At 45.7% G+C, this 17,930-nt stretch overlaps 2 protein-coding genes across 4 annotated transcripts in view; one reads left to right on the top strand and one right to left on the bottom strand.

The window, feature by feature from the left end:
- Nucleotides 1–858: 858 nt before the first annotated feature.
- CDKN2C (cyclin dependent kinase inhibitor 2C) lies at nt 859–7,051 on the bottom strand. 2 transcript variants are annotated; one of them, XM_059478622.1, is made up of 3 exons: nt 6,855–7,051; nt 6,339–6,479; nt 859–2,779 (listed from the first exon to the last, which is right to left on the bottom strand). In XM_059478622.1, exons 2-3 carry the CDS (start codon nt 6,465–6,467, stop codon nt 2,402–2,404), a joined length of 507 nt encoding a protein of 168 aa, XP_059334605.1. In that variant the 5' UTR covers nt 6,468–6,479; nt 6,855–7,051; the 3' UTR covers nt 859–2,401. The 2 variants fall into 2 exon arrangements, with proteins under 2 accessions (XP_059334605.1, XP_059334604.1); XM_059478621.1 differs by lacking the exon at nt 6,855–7,051 and having other exon boundaries at nt 6,339–6,848.
- A 925-nt stretch (nt 7,052–7,976) lies between these two features.
- Nucleotides 7,977–17,930, top strand: part of FAF1 (Fas associated factor 1) — a 150,400-nt gene continuing 140,446 nt past the window's right edge. Inside the window, exon 1 of one of the 2 annotated variants that reach the window (XM_059477802.1) lies at nt 7,977–8,552. Coding sequence is in view for 1 of the 2 variants with exons in the window: in XM_059477801.1 (XP_059333784.1) it covers nt 12,105–12,149 (45 nt within the window). In the remaining variant the exon portion in view is untranslated. Of the gene's footprint in view, nt 8,553–11,934; nt 12,150–17,930 lie in introns of those variants that run through there. The other variant, XM_059477801.1, reaches the window with a different exon arrangement.

Genomic DNA, 17,930 nt, shown 5'->3' with positions numbered 1-17,930 from the left:
TTTTTAGGTGTCAAGATCCTCTATTAATGAGACTTGCATTATATTATTTTCTCCTCGCTCAGTAAATATAAAGACTTCTGGAGGAAAGCCATTCCCCAGCAACCAGGCACCTTTTGTCACCGACAAACCCTGTAAGGTGTAACCCACCGGCTGACTGCTTTCTTTGGTTTCCTAGAGGCTCTGCAGTAACTATTAACTTCCTGGGATAACAGCAATTTTTGTTTTCCAAGTATCTAACGAGGAATTTCAATTGATCGTCTTGCTGAGGGGCTCGCAGAGAGAGCGCAGCGGTGAAATCAGATAAAACACACCTTTAAACCAGACTATCAGCCGTGACTCAGCCGCCGGGGCTTTGGGCATGGCCGGGGGTAATTCGTCCTGGCTTTAACCCTGAACTCCTGGCACGCAATAAAAGCCGCTATTTCTTTCTAGGCGGGGCATTTTTCTCGGAAGAGAAGTTGCTCTTATTAAGCCACTGCTTAAACTTCACCTTTGCGTAAATTAAATGCTGATAAAGCTCCAAACGGGCTTGGAATGATGTTTTTTAGGAGCACGGGTGAAAAAAAAACACAAAAACCCAAACGGGAGAAAGCTGGATATTACCTTCTGGTGTAGCACGGATTTCCTCTTTGTGAGAGGAATGGAGAGGGAAAAGCTTGTAGCATCCTCCAGGACACGAGGAAAGGAAGATGGAGAGCAACACAGAGCGATTTGGGTCACTTCACCTCGGGGACCTGTGGATATGTTGCTCGGTTTAATATTTCAGGTGGTTTAGTGCTCTTTCTACCGGGAATTTTGGGGTTATTTCCCCAAAAATGCTTATGTGCTGTGCTGCTCCGATTAATGATCGTGGCACAATTTTTCATATTTCACAGAGGTTTTTAATCAGAACACAGCAGTGTGACAGAGCTTATAGTAAATGTGACAGACAGTTTCAGCAATTTTTTTTTTTTACTTGAAAACGTAGTAACTGATTTTGTGGGGCTAATTAAAAAAAAAAGTTAAAAACTAAACTTAAGTATTCCCTCTCCTCTTTTAAGTGCTATTTAAAGTAGTATTCATTTTGCATTGATTTAAAACTTTCTATTTTGCACGACTGAAATGTAGATTATTCAAAATTAAGCACTTTAAACTGCCCATCTGCCCAATAAGTAGATCCTGTACAAATGTTAAAAGTTTCATAATAGACTCTTCCCGACACGGTGCTGAGCATCGTTGGCTCCTGTTGGGGCTGGAGAGGCAAATGAGTTTCAGTCTGGTGAATACTCTCAACTCTCTTTTGCAATAGGAAATTTCCAATGGTTAAATTGTGTTTTAGATGCAAACAATAACTTAACTTTACAAATACCAAAAGTGCTGCTTCCTAAATGTCACCTTATTCAAATGTTCTTGTTTTGTGAGATGCTGTGATTAAAATAGTTTATTTCCAGACAAACCAGAATATTGGTGGAAAGCAAATATTACTTAGAGAACATCTAAACTGCAATCAGCAGACGAAGCGACCAGAAGTGTTGCATTGCAGCTTTCGTGTCCTCTTTGACAATGGTTCTCTGCTGCTTGTTTTGAAACTAGAAAAAAAAACGTCCTCTGCAGTGCACAGTAAACACGAACTACTAAACTGAGCTGTTTAAAACCTCTGGCACTCGAAGAAACATCGCTTATACTGTTTCTGGTAACTAAATTCAAAACCAGATTGGTGAAAGTTTAAATACACAAAGAGGAAAAGTGTTATGTAAATTTAGAAAGTAAGTGACCTAGTTCTACAAGCTCTTGTTAGTGACAAAATGCAGTTACTGCCTAAAGCATCTAAGCGCCATCCACTGTCCTCTGGCCACGCAGCCTTTGACTTCCAGCTCTGCCTGTGCAGGGGCTGCAGGTGACCCCTTGTTAAAAGGATGTTTTTAGCTAAAACAGGACCTCAGACTCTTGAGCCTGACCGAAAGGGAAGGGAGGGAGTGAGGAGAAGGGAGGGGTGCATTGAGAGGTGGGAGAAATCACAGTAAACTATTTCCTTTTCTTAAAGGTCCAGCAATATTAAGCAAGTGAATGAATACTAGCTCTTGTATTAATGACTTGATACGAATGACCTAAAATAAATTGTAAAAGTTGATACTGGAAAACTAGATATGAGCAACCAACATACACACGGATGAGTATGTGTGAAAGTGAAAAGTGGAAAAGGAAACTGCTGGGAGCATGGATTCAAAACATTTCCATTGTCTAAAAACCCACCTCTGGAATTTCTCGAGACTTACACTACCAGCTGTTCAGAGGGAAAAAAAAAAAAAAAAAAAAAAAAAAGAAAATAAAAATGTGACAACAAACGTTGTTAAAAAGGAGGGAAACACCCCGAGCAGTCTGCACACCCTCAGGTCCAAAGGAGCCGCCGTCGTGGCGGGGCTCAGTCCATGCTGGGGGGGACGGCGCTGCTGCTGGCCTCCAGCAGTTCCACCACGGCCGCCCGGCGGTACAGCTTGGCCAGGTCGCAGGCGGTGTTGCCGCGCTTGTTCTGGTGGCCCACCTTGCACTCGGAGCGCGCCAGCAGCAGCTGCACCACCCGCACGTGGCCCTCCTGCGCCGCCAGGTGCAGCGGCAGGTTGCCCTCGTTGTCCTCGATGTTAACGTCGGCTTCGAACTCCAGCAGAGTCTGCAAAGTGTCCAGAAAGCCCTCCCTGGCTACGTCGTGGATGACGGCGAAGCCGGTACTGTCTTTCAGGTTGGGGTTCGCCCCGTTGCTGAGCAGCCGCCGGGCGATTTCGGGGTTGCCGAGTTTCATCACCTGGGAAAGAGAGAGGAGAATTGGATACCGCGGGTGGGGGTTTGCTCCAGCACTGCCTCCCGTCCTCCTGCTCAGCCCTGGATTTTGTCAGAGCCCAATTCTCATTTAAAGCAGACAGAGGAGACTCGCTACAGAGCTAATGACACACCAGAACGTCTCGTTTTTCATGTATTTGTTAGTGAACTCGGTGAAATTGTGAGAGATGTTATCATTTCGGTGGTCATAGCTTTCTGCCTCGGAGAGGTTAATGCCTGAAATAGCACAGAATGGCATATAACAGCTTCTTTTTTTATTTCCCCTAACGAGGGTCATCTCAGTTTCTGAACATATAAAAATTAAGTATAGTTCGATTTTATTTGCCTAAGTATTGAGAGACCTTTGCATTACTGTTTAATCTTGTTAAACAGCAAATATAGGGTCTCTGAGGAACAGATATTTTACCTAAGCAACAGCAAATGTAGAATGTGTTTTTACAAGCTTTCAGGTGTTTACATTGTCTGTGCATTATCATAAAACAAATATTTGGACTATACCATAGCTCTATCTGTTGAGAAACATAAATGTTAAAAGAAATTCTTCTCCCCAATATTTGTGTTTCATTAGGTCACCCAAAAAGGAAAAGTCAAAAGGAATGTTTCAAAGTTACAGAAATTGTCTTCTAAAATCAATATATTATATTATACTTTCACAACCTTTCTATAAGTAAACTGTGGCTATGTTCTGTTGTTAAATCATCCCTTGAAAAAAATATTCAACAACAACAATAATTGGATTTTCTGACTGTTTCTCTCAGGGAAAAAAAAAAAAAAAGAGCTTCTTTCAAATTTTCTTAATTGCACCATAAAACTATCATAATTAGAACACAAATCTCTCTTATTTGTAACTTAACTGCTTGCACCGATTTCCTTCTAATTCCCAATTTTTTGTTTGCACACTTTCCAAAAATGAACACTGTAATGTATATTGTGTAATCTCTAGCCTATAGGCAGTATTTTCCTGTCCTTGTAACTAATGTCATTGTAAGTACAAAATTCGAAAAAACCCCAACTCTTTTCTATTTCCTCAGAGAGAGATTCACACATTGATTTGAAAATCTTGATTAATTTTAAAAAAATCAGCATAAACGAGCATTACAGTGCATTAGATTTAGCTTAAGGTACAATTTCTACAGAGGTTTGCTGAAAATCTCTCCTGACGAAAAATACATATCAAGTTTTTTTAAGAAAAACAAGATATAATAAATACATTTATGTACAGTGTTTGAAGTGTAAAGCAGCCCAGCATATTATAACCACAGACAGGAGCAGAAGTGCAGATAAGACAGGCTGGGATTCAGGGAAAGAGATCTCTCTGTGCCCCAAGGCTTCCAGCTCCCGACTTCCAGCCAGTTCTTTCACTTCTGACAGAGATGGAAGCGATGTAAAAGAAAACAAGATCATTGTGATCTCTCTTTGTTTAGTAAAAACCGGACATTCTGATCTCTTTTTGAGAGCCCAGGCTGTATTATTTGTGAATTCAAAACATATATTTGGGTTAAGTGAGAGTTTTCAGTGTTCAGGCCAGGGGACTGAAGGCTTCAGTTAAAGATGCGAGGGGGAGAAAATCCAAAAAAAGGTGGTGCTTTTTGGCCGTGGGCTACAGCTGAACAGCAAATGCCTCCTATATTTTGCAAAATAATGTTAGGGGGGAGGGAGGAGAAGAAGTAAAAAGCATTAATTTAATAAATCTGACGAAGAGCATAAGGGCAGGAGATGTATTTGAGGCCTGCATAGGTACACTTCACCAGAAATAAAAAGGACAGAGCAAGACAAGCCGAGTAGTTGTTTAATTAAACATAAATGCAGAGGAAAAATATAAATTCATTGACATTAATATAGGAGCATTCTCTCCGTTGTAATTGAGAGAGAGATTACAGAGAGATTATCTCACTCTTGCAGAGTGCACTGAGAGAGAAGTCTTTCGAGCGTGGCCAGGCACCCACAGCACATTTTAGGATGATACATATTGAAAATAAGTCGGCAGATTCTCCTGTTTTGGTTTTTGTGGTGGTTCATTAGCTCGGTTGCTATAATCCCTAAGAAGTATTGTTAGGGCACAGATGCAGCTGGATGCTATGTAATTGTGTAAAATATACCTTAATTCAGGACATGGACAGTTAGCTGCTTTTAGAAAAAAATGTCCAGCATTCCTGTAGGACAAATCGGTTTTCAGCCCCCTTGTCCTGAGGATAAATCAACTAGCTAAATGTTTCCTGCTTTCTTAAAGAATTTAGCTTGTCTAAGTTTTTAATTTAAACCCTTTCACTCTCTTTAAAGTTGCTGCAAGTGCCTGCACTGCCATGCGATGCCCTATTTAGGTGTTAATAGGACAGCGAGGAGCTCACAGATCTCCAGCTTCAGCGAAATTATCAAAAAAGGGTCATTCCTGCATTATCAGCAAGAGGTGCTTATTTTCCAGCTTTAACATTTTGATGTTAAGCCAAAAATCTGTAAATATCTCGAGTACACTCACAGGTTCTATGCTATCTAAAAGTCCACTTTCAGAAATTATTACCATGGTTTTGGGGGAAGGGGGAAGAGGGGTTAAAAAACAATTTTACTAATGTGTGAAATGAAAAAGACCTATAGCTCCACTTCCACATTGTATTACTTATAACTTAAGTAAAAATAGCCACACTTATTTTCCCTCTGGAATTATAAATCACATCTTTCACTATTTGGAAGGTATTCTAGCCTTTTTGCCATCATTATCTGATAATATTAAAAGCAAAATCTTTCATCAGCTACAATACTTAGCAGTTGGACGAGTTCCAACTCCTGCCTGCACAACTATACAGTTAAAAATTAGGACACAGCACCCTATACGATCAGAAAGGAAATAAATGGAAGCACTGCCCTGCCAGCCGATCTGAAAAAAGCAAATATTAAAGTTTTGAATATGAATGAAAAAGCAAGTGATTCAGCTGGAACCCTGGCTCGCAGGGCTAGCTCTTAATGTACATCGGAGGTCCTCGCTTCTGAGCAGCATGATTCCCAATGAGAAAGGTCATTCCCACAAACAGAGCATAAAGGAAAAGTACCATCCACAGCAGACCCCAGCACCCAGACGAGCCACGCTTTAAAAGCACATTGCAGGAAAAAAAAAAAAAAAAAAAAAAAAAAAGGAAGAAAAAAAAGATAAAAATCCTAAGCTTCAGACAGAACAGAACATTTGTGTTTACAGACCTGCTATGAAATCCTGCTCACCTAAGCTGATTTCTTTCCATCTCAGCTCTCTCACTCCTTGCCTCTTCCCCACGAAGTTAGCAAATATTAGCAAACTCGTAGCCCGTTTGACATTGAGGGTGATCCCCGATTGAAAGAATGGTTTTGACCAGTTTTATTTCAAGTACGTCATTTTAGGGAGTTGGAGCCACTAAACTTATAAAATATGGCATCCAACGAGTTTGAAAAACCACTCGAATTTCATCCACCAGCCTGCTTAAAACGTTGTCTTTTTTGGAAACCCGGGTCACGTAGGTACCAGTGATGAAATATTTTCTCCCTCTCTGGATACCAACCTGCAGCGCAGTCCTCCCAAATCCATTTTGTGCATTGACGTTTACATTCTTTTGCAACAAATTAGTAAGTTGCACTAGGTCCCCCTTGGCAGCCGCGGACGCCAGCTCGTTCCCAGAAGGCTCGGCCATTCTTTAGGGTGACTGACGATCGGAAAAAAGATGAGATTTTTTTTTTTTTTTTTAACCAGGCATGGCATCGGAGACTGACAGAAGGATTGGGATGGTTAATCTTCTGGAGTAAGACCTTGTAGTAAATACTCGTAAAAAACCTCCTTGCCAAGAGCCCGCCCCTAACTCACACGTGATTATTCAGCAAAACTGCAGCTCCACTTGAAGCAAGATTTCTTTGCTTCCACATATAGAGTAACTCTTATTAAAGACTTTGGCCACTTTCGCGGGGGAAGGGGGGGAATAGATTAACAGCTAGGCAAGATATTGTATATGTTATAGGTAACATATACACGTACACCGGAGACTCACTCAGACCTGAGGTCTTGGAAGAAGAAGACAACCCACCCTGTTCACAGCCGGTTTCTGAAACTTAGCAGCAGCAGCAGCAGCTCGGAGGAAAGGTCTCCTGTAGCAGTGTGCATCCAGCTCCCGCTCGGGATCCCCCCCTTCATCCCTCTCCGTCGGCTTAGTCCGGGCCCAGCGGGGAAGGGAAGGACGAGCCGCGCCCGCGGAGGGCCGGGCGCGGCGGCGGCGGCTGTCCGGGCTCCCAGCTCGCTGCCTCGGCGCTCTCGCTCCCCGCAGCCGCAGCAGCAGCAGCTTCACTCCCGCGGCCCCGCGCAGCCTCCGCGCAGCGGGCGGGCGCGATCCCGGCCGGCGGCCGCCCCCGGCGGCGGCGGCTCCGGAGCATCCAGGAGGGCGGCGGGCGGCGCGGGGGGGCTGCCGCGAACCGCCGCCCGCTCTCAGGGCGTGGAGGAGCCGCGGCTCGGAGCCGTCTCCGCCGTCGTCCCTCGGCCGGGATCTCTCCGCCGCCGCTGTCCGCCCTCCGCCGGGCGCTCCCCGGGACAGGCGCTGCTCCCGCCGCGGCCGCGGGGCGCGGGCAGAGCTCCTGGCGGGGGCAGGGGCTGCGCTGGTGCCGCCGCTGCCCCGGCCCGGCCGCGCTCGCAGCCGCACTGACAGCCCCGCTCGGCTCCTCTTCCAACTTCGCGAAATAAAGCTGCACTTGCCGGTCCGCGGCCGCCGCCTCCGCCCGCGGCTTTGCGCTCCCCCCTTTTTTAAGCGCAAACAATCGCTACTTCTGTTTCCTAAGGACACGAAGCCGGTTTCTCTCTCCTTTTTTTTTTCCCCTTCTTTTTTTTTTTTTTTTTTTTTTTTTTTTTTTTTTTTTTTTAACCTCATCAGCTTTTTTTGAAAAGAAAAAAAATTTGAGCGCTTTTTGAGTTGAAACACCCGCCCACATTTTAACGGCAGAGATTTAAGGAGGCGCGGCGGAGTTCGGGCAGGAAGGCCTGCAGCGGTTCCCGCCCGCCCCTCGCCCGGCCCCGCCGCGCTCCGGCCGCCGCCGCAGCTCCGCGGCGCCCGGTGCCGTCCCCTCGCCGCGCAGCCCGGGCACGGCTCCGCCACGGCCAGCGCGGCCCTGCCGCTTTTAGCAGCAGCGCTGCTGAGGCTTAGGGGGGGAAAATGAAAGGAAAAGGAGGCTGTAGCAGCGGGAGCCGCCACACCCCGGCGGGAGGAGCGGGATCGGGGGCGCTGGGCAGGCGGGAGGGCCGCGGCGCTGCCCGGAGCTGCTCCCCGGCGGTCCCCACCTGCCCGCGGGGCGAGCGGAGCCGGCTCCGGTGCCGGTGCCGGCCCCTTGGCCCTGGCCGGGCGCCCCGCGGGCAGCGGCTCCGCGCTCGGGCCGCCCCGGCAGCGGCGCGGGTTCCTCTCCCGTCCTGAGGACAAGGTCAAGGATGAAGGGTCAATGTCAAGTTGTCTTAGCGGTGGAAGGCGACCGTCCACGAGAGCGCTCCTTGCTTCCCGCGTTTCTGGTGTCCTTGATTGATTCGAAAGTGCCATTTTGAAGGGGAGCCGCGCCCGGGCACCAAGAAGACGCGAGGACTTCGCTTTCCCTTCCCAGGGCGAAGAAGTGAGGATGGTACAGCACGGGGATGTCACCGCCACTCTGCCTAACAGTGTTTAGTGTCTTAAAGTGCTTCAATGGCTGGATTGCTTTAGGTTTCAGGGAGCCTCGGAGGACTGCGTTCTGCCAAGCGAACCCTCCGAGAGGTAAGCAGCGATGTCATGGCTCCCTGATAAGCACACGTAACCCATCGCTCGCAGGGGCAATCTGCACGTCTGTTTTCTGCGTGGACGCCACGGGAAAGTGATTTTTGAATGCAAAAAGGCGAGACAGCCCGGGGAGGTGCGTTCGGGAGGGAACCTGCGGTGGGTACAGCTCCTGCAGCGCTGCCCTGCGCGGGGAACCTGCGGCTGGCAGCCGGGCCGGGGCCTGAGTCGGGGCGGCCGCCGTCTCACAGAGCCGGTTCTACAGCCGTGGATCTGCAGCTGAACGAAACCAGACTTCTCTAACTGGCTTTCCTCTCAGCTTCGGTTGCGTTTTGCTTTGCAGTTGTATTTTCCTGTACTGATTCCCCCATCCACGCTTGTTTGCGAGTGTTACAAAGGTGACAAGTGTGAGCTGCCTACACACGAAGCAGGGAAAACAGCTTTGTTCAGTTTACCAACTGACCCTCCACTCCCATTCCCACTAAAGGGGAGAAAAAACACGTGTATTTTAAGGGCCTCGTTGTGGTAATTCTCGTCCAGAAGCAGTAGTGCTTTTTCCCATTCCTTTCCCCCCGTTTTTTAAAAGCAAAAATATAAATTATAACTTCCCTCAAAGTTAGCTCTAGAAATATATGTATGCAAATAGCATCTGTTTATTCAAATACAGTCGCTTTTCTGCATAAAGAGGGAATTTATATGTAAGACTTGGATTATTGAGTCAGATGGCTTATAAATTACTTATTTTGTGACTGATTACTGCCTAAAATCCACAGGCTTTGGTGGTGTTACCTGTTGCTAACTTAGTGCAAAATTAGACCTGCAAATATTACAACAGTCTCACACTAATTTTTTGTTGGTTTATGGTTCAGAATAAAGCTTCCATCTTCTGTTAATCACACCACATAGCAAAATAATTAAGTAAAGTGTAGCTGTAGTGCTGCAGGCCTCCTGCAAGTAGAGCTGCCTGGCCAGAAAATGCCACCAAACTTCCTCTGCCGTGCAGGTCTGTCAAAAGTCTTTGCAGAAAGCAGTTCGTTAATCCTGATCATTTCCTCTCACGAGTGATAAAGATACTCCACCTAAACCAGAGAGATTTGTCCCGATCGGCTCCAGAATCAGCAGAAAAAAAACCAAGGAAACCAGCAACAAACAACTTCTGGAGGGAGATATTATCACCGGGCAGTATAAGGAGTAAAATAATCTGCTCCCTAATTTGTCTCTCACTCGTTGGAGGATAAAACCCACCTCGAATGGCTCAGAGAGGCTGTGAGAAGGCAAACAGAAACTTAAGCTGTGACTTGAATGTGAACTTCCTGAGATGTGGGGCACGTGCAGCTTTTCACCTTTTCTTCATGTTCTGGATCAGATCCTTCCTGTTTTGATCTAATGTAGATATCATTATTTAAAATATGACTGTAATAGACATGAACGCTGTGGAACTAATCTTGACAACATACCTATAGCTTCAATTTGTGCCAGGATTGAATTGGCTTTAATCCAGTTGCTAAAACTCGCTTTTCAGCCTTTGTTATAGTTACTCTCTAGTAATGTGTGGGTGGATTTGTTTGTAATTTAGCATAGGCTGTCCCTGGCATTGCACCATACCTTCTACTTAGTGCAGAACTGTCTGTAATATCAAACTGGGGGGTAAAAAAAAAAATGGTGCAGGTGTGAGGGCAATTAATTTATCATCCCTCCGGTCGCTCTTGGGGAGCTCGCATTGTTAAGCTCACGTCAGCGGGCAATAAAACCCTTTTGGCGAGCCCTGCCAACACAAACTAGAGCAGGAACACGGTAAAAGGTAAAACCCCAGCTTCTCTGACACTGTGGCTTCGCATCCTAAGTGGCGTTTCCGTGCGGCCTCAGCCCGCCCGGAGCGCCGCCGCTGTCAGACAGCCCAGCCCAGGCAGCAGCGTCCTCAGCGGGCTCTAAACCATCCCCGGGGCTTCTCTGGGCATCTCGGGTCCGCAGCAGGCTCTAAACCATCCCCGGGGCTTTTCTGGGCATCTCGGGTCCGCAGCAGGCTCTAAACCATCCCCGGGGCTTCTCTGGGCATCTCGGAGCCTCCTGAAGGCACAGCCGAGCTCCCCTCTCCGCACGCAGCGCTTGTCCGCGGTGGCGCCGGCTCCCCCCGTAGCTCGCCCCGGGGGCTGGCAGAGTCCGCGGAACCCCCTGCGACCCCGCGGATGGACCGGAGAAACAACAAAGAACGCTGCTTCCTACACCCGGCAGAATTTCTTGATTCAAAGGTGTCCTAATGTAGCGTTGTTAGCTGACGGAAAGCTGCTGGGTGCGTCCGTGACCTCAGCTACGACACGCACAGGACACTTGAAGAAGCAGAGCAAAATATAATTAGCAAATTGGCGTCCAAATGTGTGTTTTGTGTCGGTGCTAAGGGAGTACACGAACATCAGGTTGTAGGAGGCAGACTTAGAAAGCATCATTAGATTTGTGGTACTCAAAGCAGGTTTATTTGCGATATATAATTGCATCTTACAGTGCTGCTGGAGTGCTAAGCCTGAGCGAGGGCCGCTGTGCTGATCACGGTGTGCTGGCTCAGAAAAACCTGCGGAAAATGCATTTCCTTCTCTTGAGCCAAGTCGGAACCCGGGGGCAGTGTCGCCGCTCCCCCGAGCGCCGGGCGGTGCGGGGTACCGGGCGGGCACGGCGGCCCGGGGCAGCCGAGGGGACGCGAACCGCTGCATCCAGCGAGACCAGGGCGATCACGGGGCGCGGATGGAGGGAGAGGGGCAAGGACGGATGGATGGACGGATGGATGGACGGACGGACGGATGGATGGATGGATGGATGGATGGATGGATGGATGGATGGATGGATGGATGGATGCCCCGCTCCCGCACAGACAGGCAGGGCCGCGCTCCGCCCGGCAGCGGCCCGCGTTTCCCCGCGCCGCCCGGGCACGGCTGCAGCCGCTCCCCTCAGAGCCGTTAGGCCGCAGCCGCCGGTGGAGCCCAGCCCGGACACCTCGCGCCGCGGCCGGGCCCGGGGAGCCGCCAAGCCCCGGCACGGGACGTGAGGCTGTGTCGGCCCCGCTGCGGCAGCTCGGGCCGGGCCGGGGCTCCCCGTTCCGCTCCGGTGCCGCCGGGTCCCCGTCCCGGTCACGGCTCGGTCCCGCCCCCGGCTCCGGGAGCGCTTGACAGGCGGGCAGTCACGTGGCGGCCGCAAAGCGCCTCTTTGCGACCTCAATGACAGGCAAAATGTGCGACACAGGCGCTGTGGTGGAGGCAGGCGGGGAGCGGCGCTGCCTCCTCCTCCTCCTTCTCCTCCTCCTCCTCCTCCTCCTCCTCCTCCTCCTCCTTCCCGGGCCAGCGGCTGAGGCAGCGCTGCCCGCTCCCGGCCCCGCGCCCGGCCCGCCGCTCTCCTGCCTCCTCCCCTGCCCGGCCCCGGCAGGGGCAGCCCGGGGGCGCCGCGGGAGCCCGAGCGCAGCGCGGCGCCTCCATGAGCTCCTGAGCTCCCACCCTGCCCCGTCCTCCCCGCGGCAGCGGCTCCAGGTGCGCGGGTCCGAGCAGAGCCGGGACGCAGCTGGCTGCAATGGCGTCCAACATGGACCGAGAAATGATATTGGCTGATTTCCAGGTAAATTTCAAGCCGCCGCCACACAGCCGTGGCCTCTCGCTGCTTTTCTCTTTCTCCTCGTTGCTGTGCTGCTTGTTCTTTGTGGGGAGGTCCGGGCTGGTGGGTGTGAAGCCCTCCCTCTGAAGCCTCCGCTCTCGCTTTCCTTCTTTTTTTGTTTGTCAGAAACGGGGAGCGTGTGCCCTCTTCTCTCAAGGTGCGTGAACAAAATGTCTCCTTTAACTTAGAGAGTTTCAGTTTTTAATTAATAAAATAAAGCTTTTTCATCCACTTCGCTCGTTCCTACCCTCTGCATCCACCCAGGCCCTGGGACAGCTGTGAGGCAGCTCACTTGGAAGAGGCAAATGCCAGGGAGGATACAAAACTCACCAGTCCACATGATTTGTCACAGTGTTTGTAGTGAATCACTTGCTGGTGCTACAAATTAGTGCTGAACCGAGGTGTTTCCATTCCAGCATCAACACTAAACTCCATGGTTGCCTCAGCCTATGACTGTTGTGATGATGGTAAAACTCTTCCCACCCCATTCCAAACAGCAGCGTGTTTGTGTGGAAGGGAGGAATATCCTCTTCCAAGTTGTTTGTGTCCTTTCCTTCTCTCTACAAAAGGGTTGTAATTTAACTTCAGACTTCTATATCTTATCCCCAGAATAAAGTCTTTCTGTAAGTGGAAGTGATGTGTTTAGGAGCGTATATTGCTTCTTAATATTGCTTGTTTTATATTGTTTTCCTAAGACCAAGTAAAAAAGTGGAGGATGCCTGCATTTGAAATAGTGGGGGGAGCCAAACACATCTGGGAAGGAAATCAGATAATGTTTGAATATACTTTTTTAATATTTGCTTTTTAATCCTTCTGGGTTTTTATAAGCTCTGTCCATTTGCAGTGGTTATTCTTACATGGGTTGGCACCTGGATATCCTTGGATTGATGTGTAAAACTGCCATCTGTATGTTCAGCTTCTCAAAAGACTGTTAGCAGTGAAACTATTTCATTTAGTTGAAAAGAAAAAAAAAAGTAATCCCACCAATTCACTCTGTGTGTGTGTTTCCTTGGAGCTACAGGTAGGATGACTGTGGTGTGCACAGTAATTCCTGTGTATTATGAAATTAAGTAATTCCTCTGTTGCAAAAGGTACCAAGTATCTCACTGATGTAACTCATGGAGTTCCCAGCTGGCAACAGGGAACTGTCATCCCCTCCTGTACCCCATATCTTACACCTATATTCATTAAAATGCTTACCAAATGTTACTATATCGACACTACTTTGTTGTACTTGGGGGTACTTTTGTGTGTGTAAGGGATGACATCTCAATTTTAGGGCTGGGATTTCACAAAGGAGTTTTTCCAGGAGCAGCACACTGTGTGAAAGGAAACTGGGACCCCAATTCTGCATTCATACCTGTGGGAACAGATTCTTGTGGGATCCCACATTATTACCTGAACTTACAATCAGGAATCCCAGAAGATGAGACTAGTGACTGGTGAATTTAAGATTATTTGTTTAACAGAATTTTCAACACAGATTTACACTTTGCAGCTGTTTTTTGCTATTTTGCAGTATTGTTGGATTTTGAAACCATTAATAAAAGTGTAAGAGCAACTGCAGTGCTTGGTACCATGAAGACAAGTAAGTATCATTGCAAACTTGCAGGTGGGTGGTGGAGTCACAGAAGCCAGTTTTAGATCAAGGGTGGGTGACATAATGAGTCTGAACCTAGGACACAGGAAATATTTTATCATACACCAATCCTTGCTTAAAAAGAACCCAAACATTTTCCTCTTGTATTTCAGCAGACAGCTTTGTTTTCCTATTTCATTGTATTTCTTTTAAAGATTATATCAAGTGTCTACCTGATTTTGAAGTACTGATCTGTTAATTGTCATGCTGTTAATGATTCAGATTAGTAAAGGACAATGTCAGTCATTATTAGGCCTTGAATCTCTAGGCTATTACAAAACAGTAATGGTTTTTGGGTCTTTTAAATACTTGGTGGAATTTGCAACTCATTCACTAAGAATTTAAAAGGGAGAATAAAACATTATGTGCAAAGTAATTCTGCATGATTTTCCCTCTTATATTTTCTGTACCTTTTAATTAATAAATATTTTTCTCAGAGTTCTGCTGCCATCTTCTATGTTTATGTAAGGTGTCTTATTGGAGAATGGTGCACACAGTGAAAATTTCAAAAGCAATTATTTGTAGTTTAGTTCAGCTAATCTTTGGTGAATGAAATTGGGAGGGAAATTTCCATCACCATTTCACCCTCACTTTTCCCAAGTTGTGTTTAAGGGGGATAGAGTAGTGGTCTTTAAACTTCTGGAACTTGAAAGGGTTTTCTCTCCCCATTAAAAAAAAAAAAAAATCATAATTCTACTGATGCTTTTGTGAAGCTTTCATGGATTTATTTAGTATCTTCCAGAGTTATTAGGGATTTTGCCTTGGGTTTCAGCTAGAGCAAGAATTTGTATTGCATTTATTTTTTTTCTTTTTAGCTCTGATTGTAGTAACAGGTTACTTGTGCATTTGGAGGTACTAAAGAGAATTACTTATTTTTAAAAAGTATTTTGCATATATATATATATTTAAATTTATATATTTTATGTATATATATATATATATATATATACACACACACACACACACACACACACACACATATATACATGTAAACCCACAGTATTTTATGAAATATTTTAAGTATAGAGTAAGGCACAGTGAGTGATCTACCAAAATATTTTTGCCTAATGTCTCAAAACAATTTAAGCCTGTTCTGTGTGGTTTATAATTATTTTCTTTTCCTCTCCTTTTTAATGAGGCTACTGTGTGCTACCCAGGGAGCACAAAATCCGTATTCATGCATATGGGCTGTATAAGCAACCTGCCTAACTTTTCCTTCTTAGGCCCACACTTAGGAAAGATTATGCAGAAGCTTTGCTTTGTACATGAGTAGCCTGATTGTTTTCAGTGGAAGTAGCTGATGTGGGGTTCAGTGCACAAACAAGTTTTAGCTTTTTTTTTACTAAATGCAATTCAGAACTTCTCCACAAAGTGTCATTGGCATAAAGGAAAAACTCCGTAGGAAAAGGCACAACAACTTGTTTTAGTGGCATAAATTTTTCAGAAAGGTAGCTGCATGTGAATTGGTAAGTGATGCTGTAGCACACTTCACATACTGGGGGAAATAAGGGCATATAATTTATACCTATTTTTTAACAACTGTTCTGTTTGTTGTGTTTAACTGCAAAGTGCTTCCATCTTCAGTGGGATACCCAGCTGCTCACACGGTACAAATACACTCATGATTTCTTGTAGTTTGGGGTCTGCTTTTCACTATAAAGAAAAGAGATTTTTTTTTCTTTTTAAGTTGTAAAATTTAGTTACACAGAGCTTCATTTAATTGACATAGATTGGTCTTCAATCCCAAAGTTTACCTTTGAGTATTAGCAGAAGTGTCAGATACTGATGTTTTTGCACACTAGCTTTTTTACACTTTTGCTTTTGTTTTTACAGCTTCACTTAGGATTGGAACTAAAATTAACAAAAACATCTTTTGGTCCTTATAAGTTATGTCTACCTATAAGACCCCTTTATTCATGCTGTGTGCTTGTCCTCACAACAATCCTAAATGTGGAGTGAGCCTGAGGGTTGCAGTGTTGTGGGGTTGCCAGCTCCTGTGTGTCCGTGTATTACAAGAATATCTGGCACTTTGGAGCTTCAGGAGGAGATTTTTCAAAGTATTCACATTTTTCATTGACCAAATAATGGTCAGGATTTGGTCAGGGTGGGAGGATTTCAGAGTGAAATGACAGAACTCAAAAATCCTTGCTTTCATTGGGACAATGGATTTCTAGTAGTTTTCTTCTTCCCTCTCTCATCTATGTTCATTGTGAAACCAAGGTATGTGCTTCTTTTTACCTTTTCCAAATTTTTAAAAAACTGGATAATAGACTACTTCTGTGTCATTCACACACTTGTGTATAAGAATGTCTTTTTTTTTTTTCGAACTTCAACTTTGTGTCAATCTCTTTCATAAAAACAGGTTTGTGGGAGGAGCAAGGGGGAATTGGGAAGGAAGAGCCTCATTGCCATCAGTTGCAGCAAAGTGAGAAAGCATGCTAAATGATTGTGTTTTAAATTATAAAATTGACCACGACAGTGATACATCAGTTTGTTACTTTTTGGTTTTGCCTGTTTTTGAAGATTTAATTGTGAATTAATCAACTTGTTTCCTTCTGGAATGGCAAAAATTAAAGAAACTGAAGAATCTCTTCACCTGGAGTTTAACACAGTGCTGTTAAATAACTGACAAGATAAAGTTTTTTGTTTGGTTTGGTTTTTTTCTGTTCCTGTCTGCTTCAGCCCTGTAGAAGAGTATCTCAGTTGTGAGCAGTTTTCACTGTCCAACACTGTCAGTGTGTAGAATTGATATTTGTATTTTTTTAAAGGGTGCTAAGTGAGCTTTGCTTTCCTCTGTGCTTGTTGGCATGGTGGCTCAGGTTTTCTGTCATTTTAATTTATTGCCAGTATAAAGATTTGATGGGTGGAAAAGGTGGGCAGATACAGGAATAGCTTCAAGTCAGTACCCTTGATTCTGGCCCTGGACTGTGACTTAGGGTGGGGGCTGGAAAGTGTTTCAAACATTTCTGTAAGGATAAACCACTCACTGTGGGTTCTGAACAAATCTCAAAGTGGATGTCCTTAATATTGATTTCTGAAAGAAAAAGACATGTTTTGTCATTAAGGTGCTGGGGCAGAAAGAGCTGTTTTTGCTTTCTTTGCAGGCTTGCAGTGGAGTGTTTGGGAATTTGGAACAAGGCCCTCAACAAAAGGTTGTTGCTGAAGAGAGTTCCAGTCAAAGTTTAAACATAAGCTGGAAGATGCTTTCCAAAGATTCAAAGTTCTTGGAGGCCTACATTTTCATCAGAAGGTCTCCCTCTATACCTGGGTGTACATCTGTTCAGATCTGTCTGAGCTTACACTCAGTCTTACTCAAACCAAAACCTCTCTGTAGAATGTGGAGTGCAGTGGGTGCTGAACTGAGCTCTGCAGATCTCTCCACAGTAGCTGGAAGGAAATGCAGAACTCTAGAGGTTGGAAATCAGGGTTTGGGATAGACAGGTTTGTTTAACCATACCTCCTGCTGGGTGTCTTTAGTTGAAAGTGGGCTCTGCTGGGTTTCTCACAGTCAGGTGCCCAGGTGCTCTGCACTGCTTCCCCTGACCTGTTTTAATGGATATAGGTTACTGTATCTTAGGTTAAAATTTAAAATAGATAAGAGGACTGTTTTTCAGTGTAAAAAAAGAGGCCTTTAGGACACTGTAGGAAGTTGAAGTTCATACTTTTAAGGCCTCTTAATTTGCATTTTGATTAGAATTCCTTTTAATCCTTGTTGGATTTGATCACCTTATAATTTTATATTACCCAGTCAGTAACACCTTTGGAACTGGTAGCTGGACCTCTTGGTTTGGAACACAATTGGTTTTGTTTGCTGTGAATGGCCTTAAGGGACAAGAGACATGATAAAAACATACTGCATGCTTAGTGTGTTCTAGCTTGGTTATTGCCATTTTCACTGTCTGCTACTAGTTCACTTCTGCCATCACTTCTATCAATTTATTCCTTGTGGGTTTTTGGAGTTTCATTTCTTTAGATATGTTTAGGCTCAGTTGTCATCCCAAAGTTCAGGTTCATCAGAACAAGGCTAATTTGATTTACTGGCCTTTAAACTGAAGGTGAAGTGAGTTCCAGAGCCAGAAATGAGAAGCTGGAGTAAGAGTGGTGTC

Source organism: Ammospiza nelsoni, chromosome 9, assembly GCF_027579445.1.
Source record: "Ammospiza nelsoni isolate bAmmNel1 chromosome 9, bAmmNel1.pri, whole genome shotgun sequence".
NCBI lineage: Eukaryota > Metazoa > Chordata > Aves > Passeriformes > Passerellidae > Ammospiza > Ammospiza nelsoni.
The sequence above is the reverse complement of the archived record's forward strand: the minus strand, read 5'-3'. Positions and strand labels throughout refer to the sequence as shown.

Bases quoted from the DNA above. Each gene is read 5' to 3' on its own strand.
- CDKN2C (XM_059478622.1), bottom strand. From the start codon at position 6,467: ATGGCCGAGCCTTCTGGGAACGAGCTGGCGTCCGCGGCTGCCAAGGGG. The intron at 2,780-6,338 runs GTTGGTATCCAG...TCTCTTTCCCAG, and splicing joins TTGGGAGGACTGCGCTGCAG to GTGATGAAACTCGGCAACCC.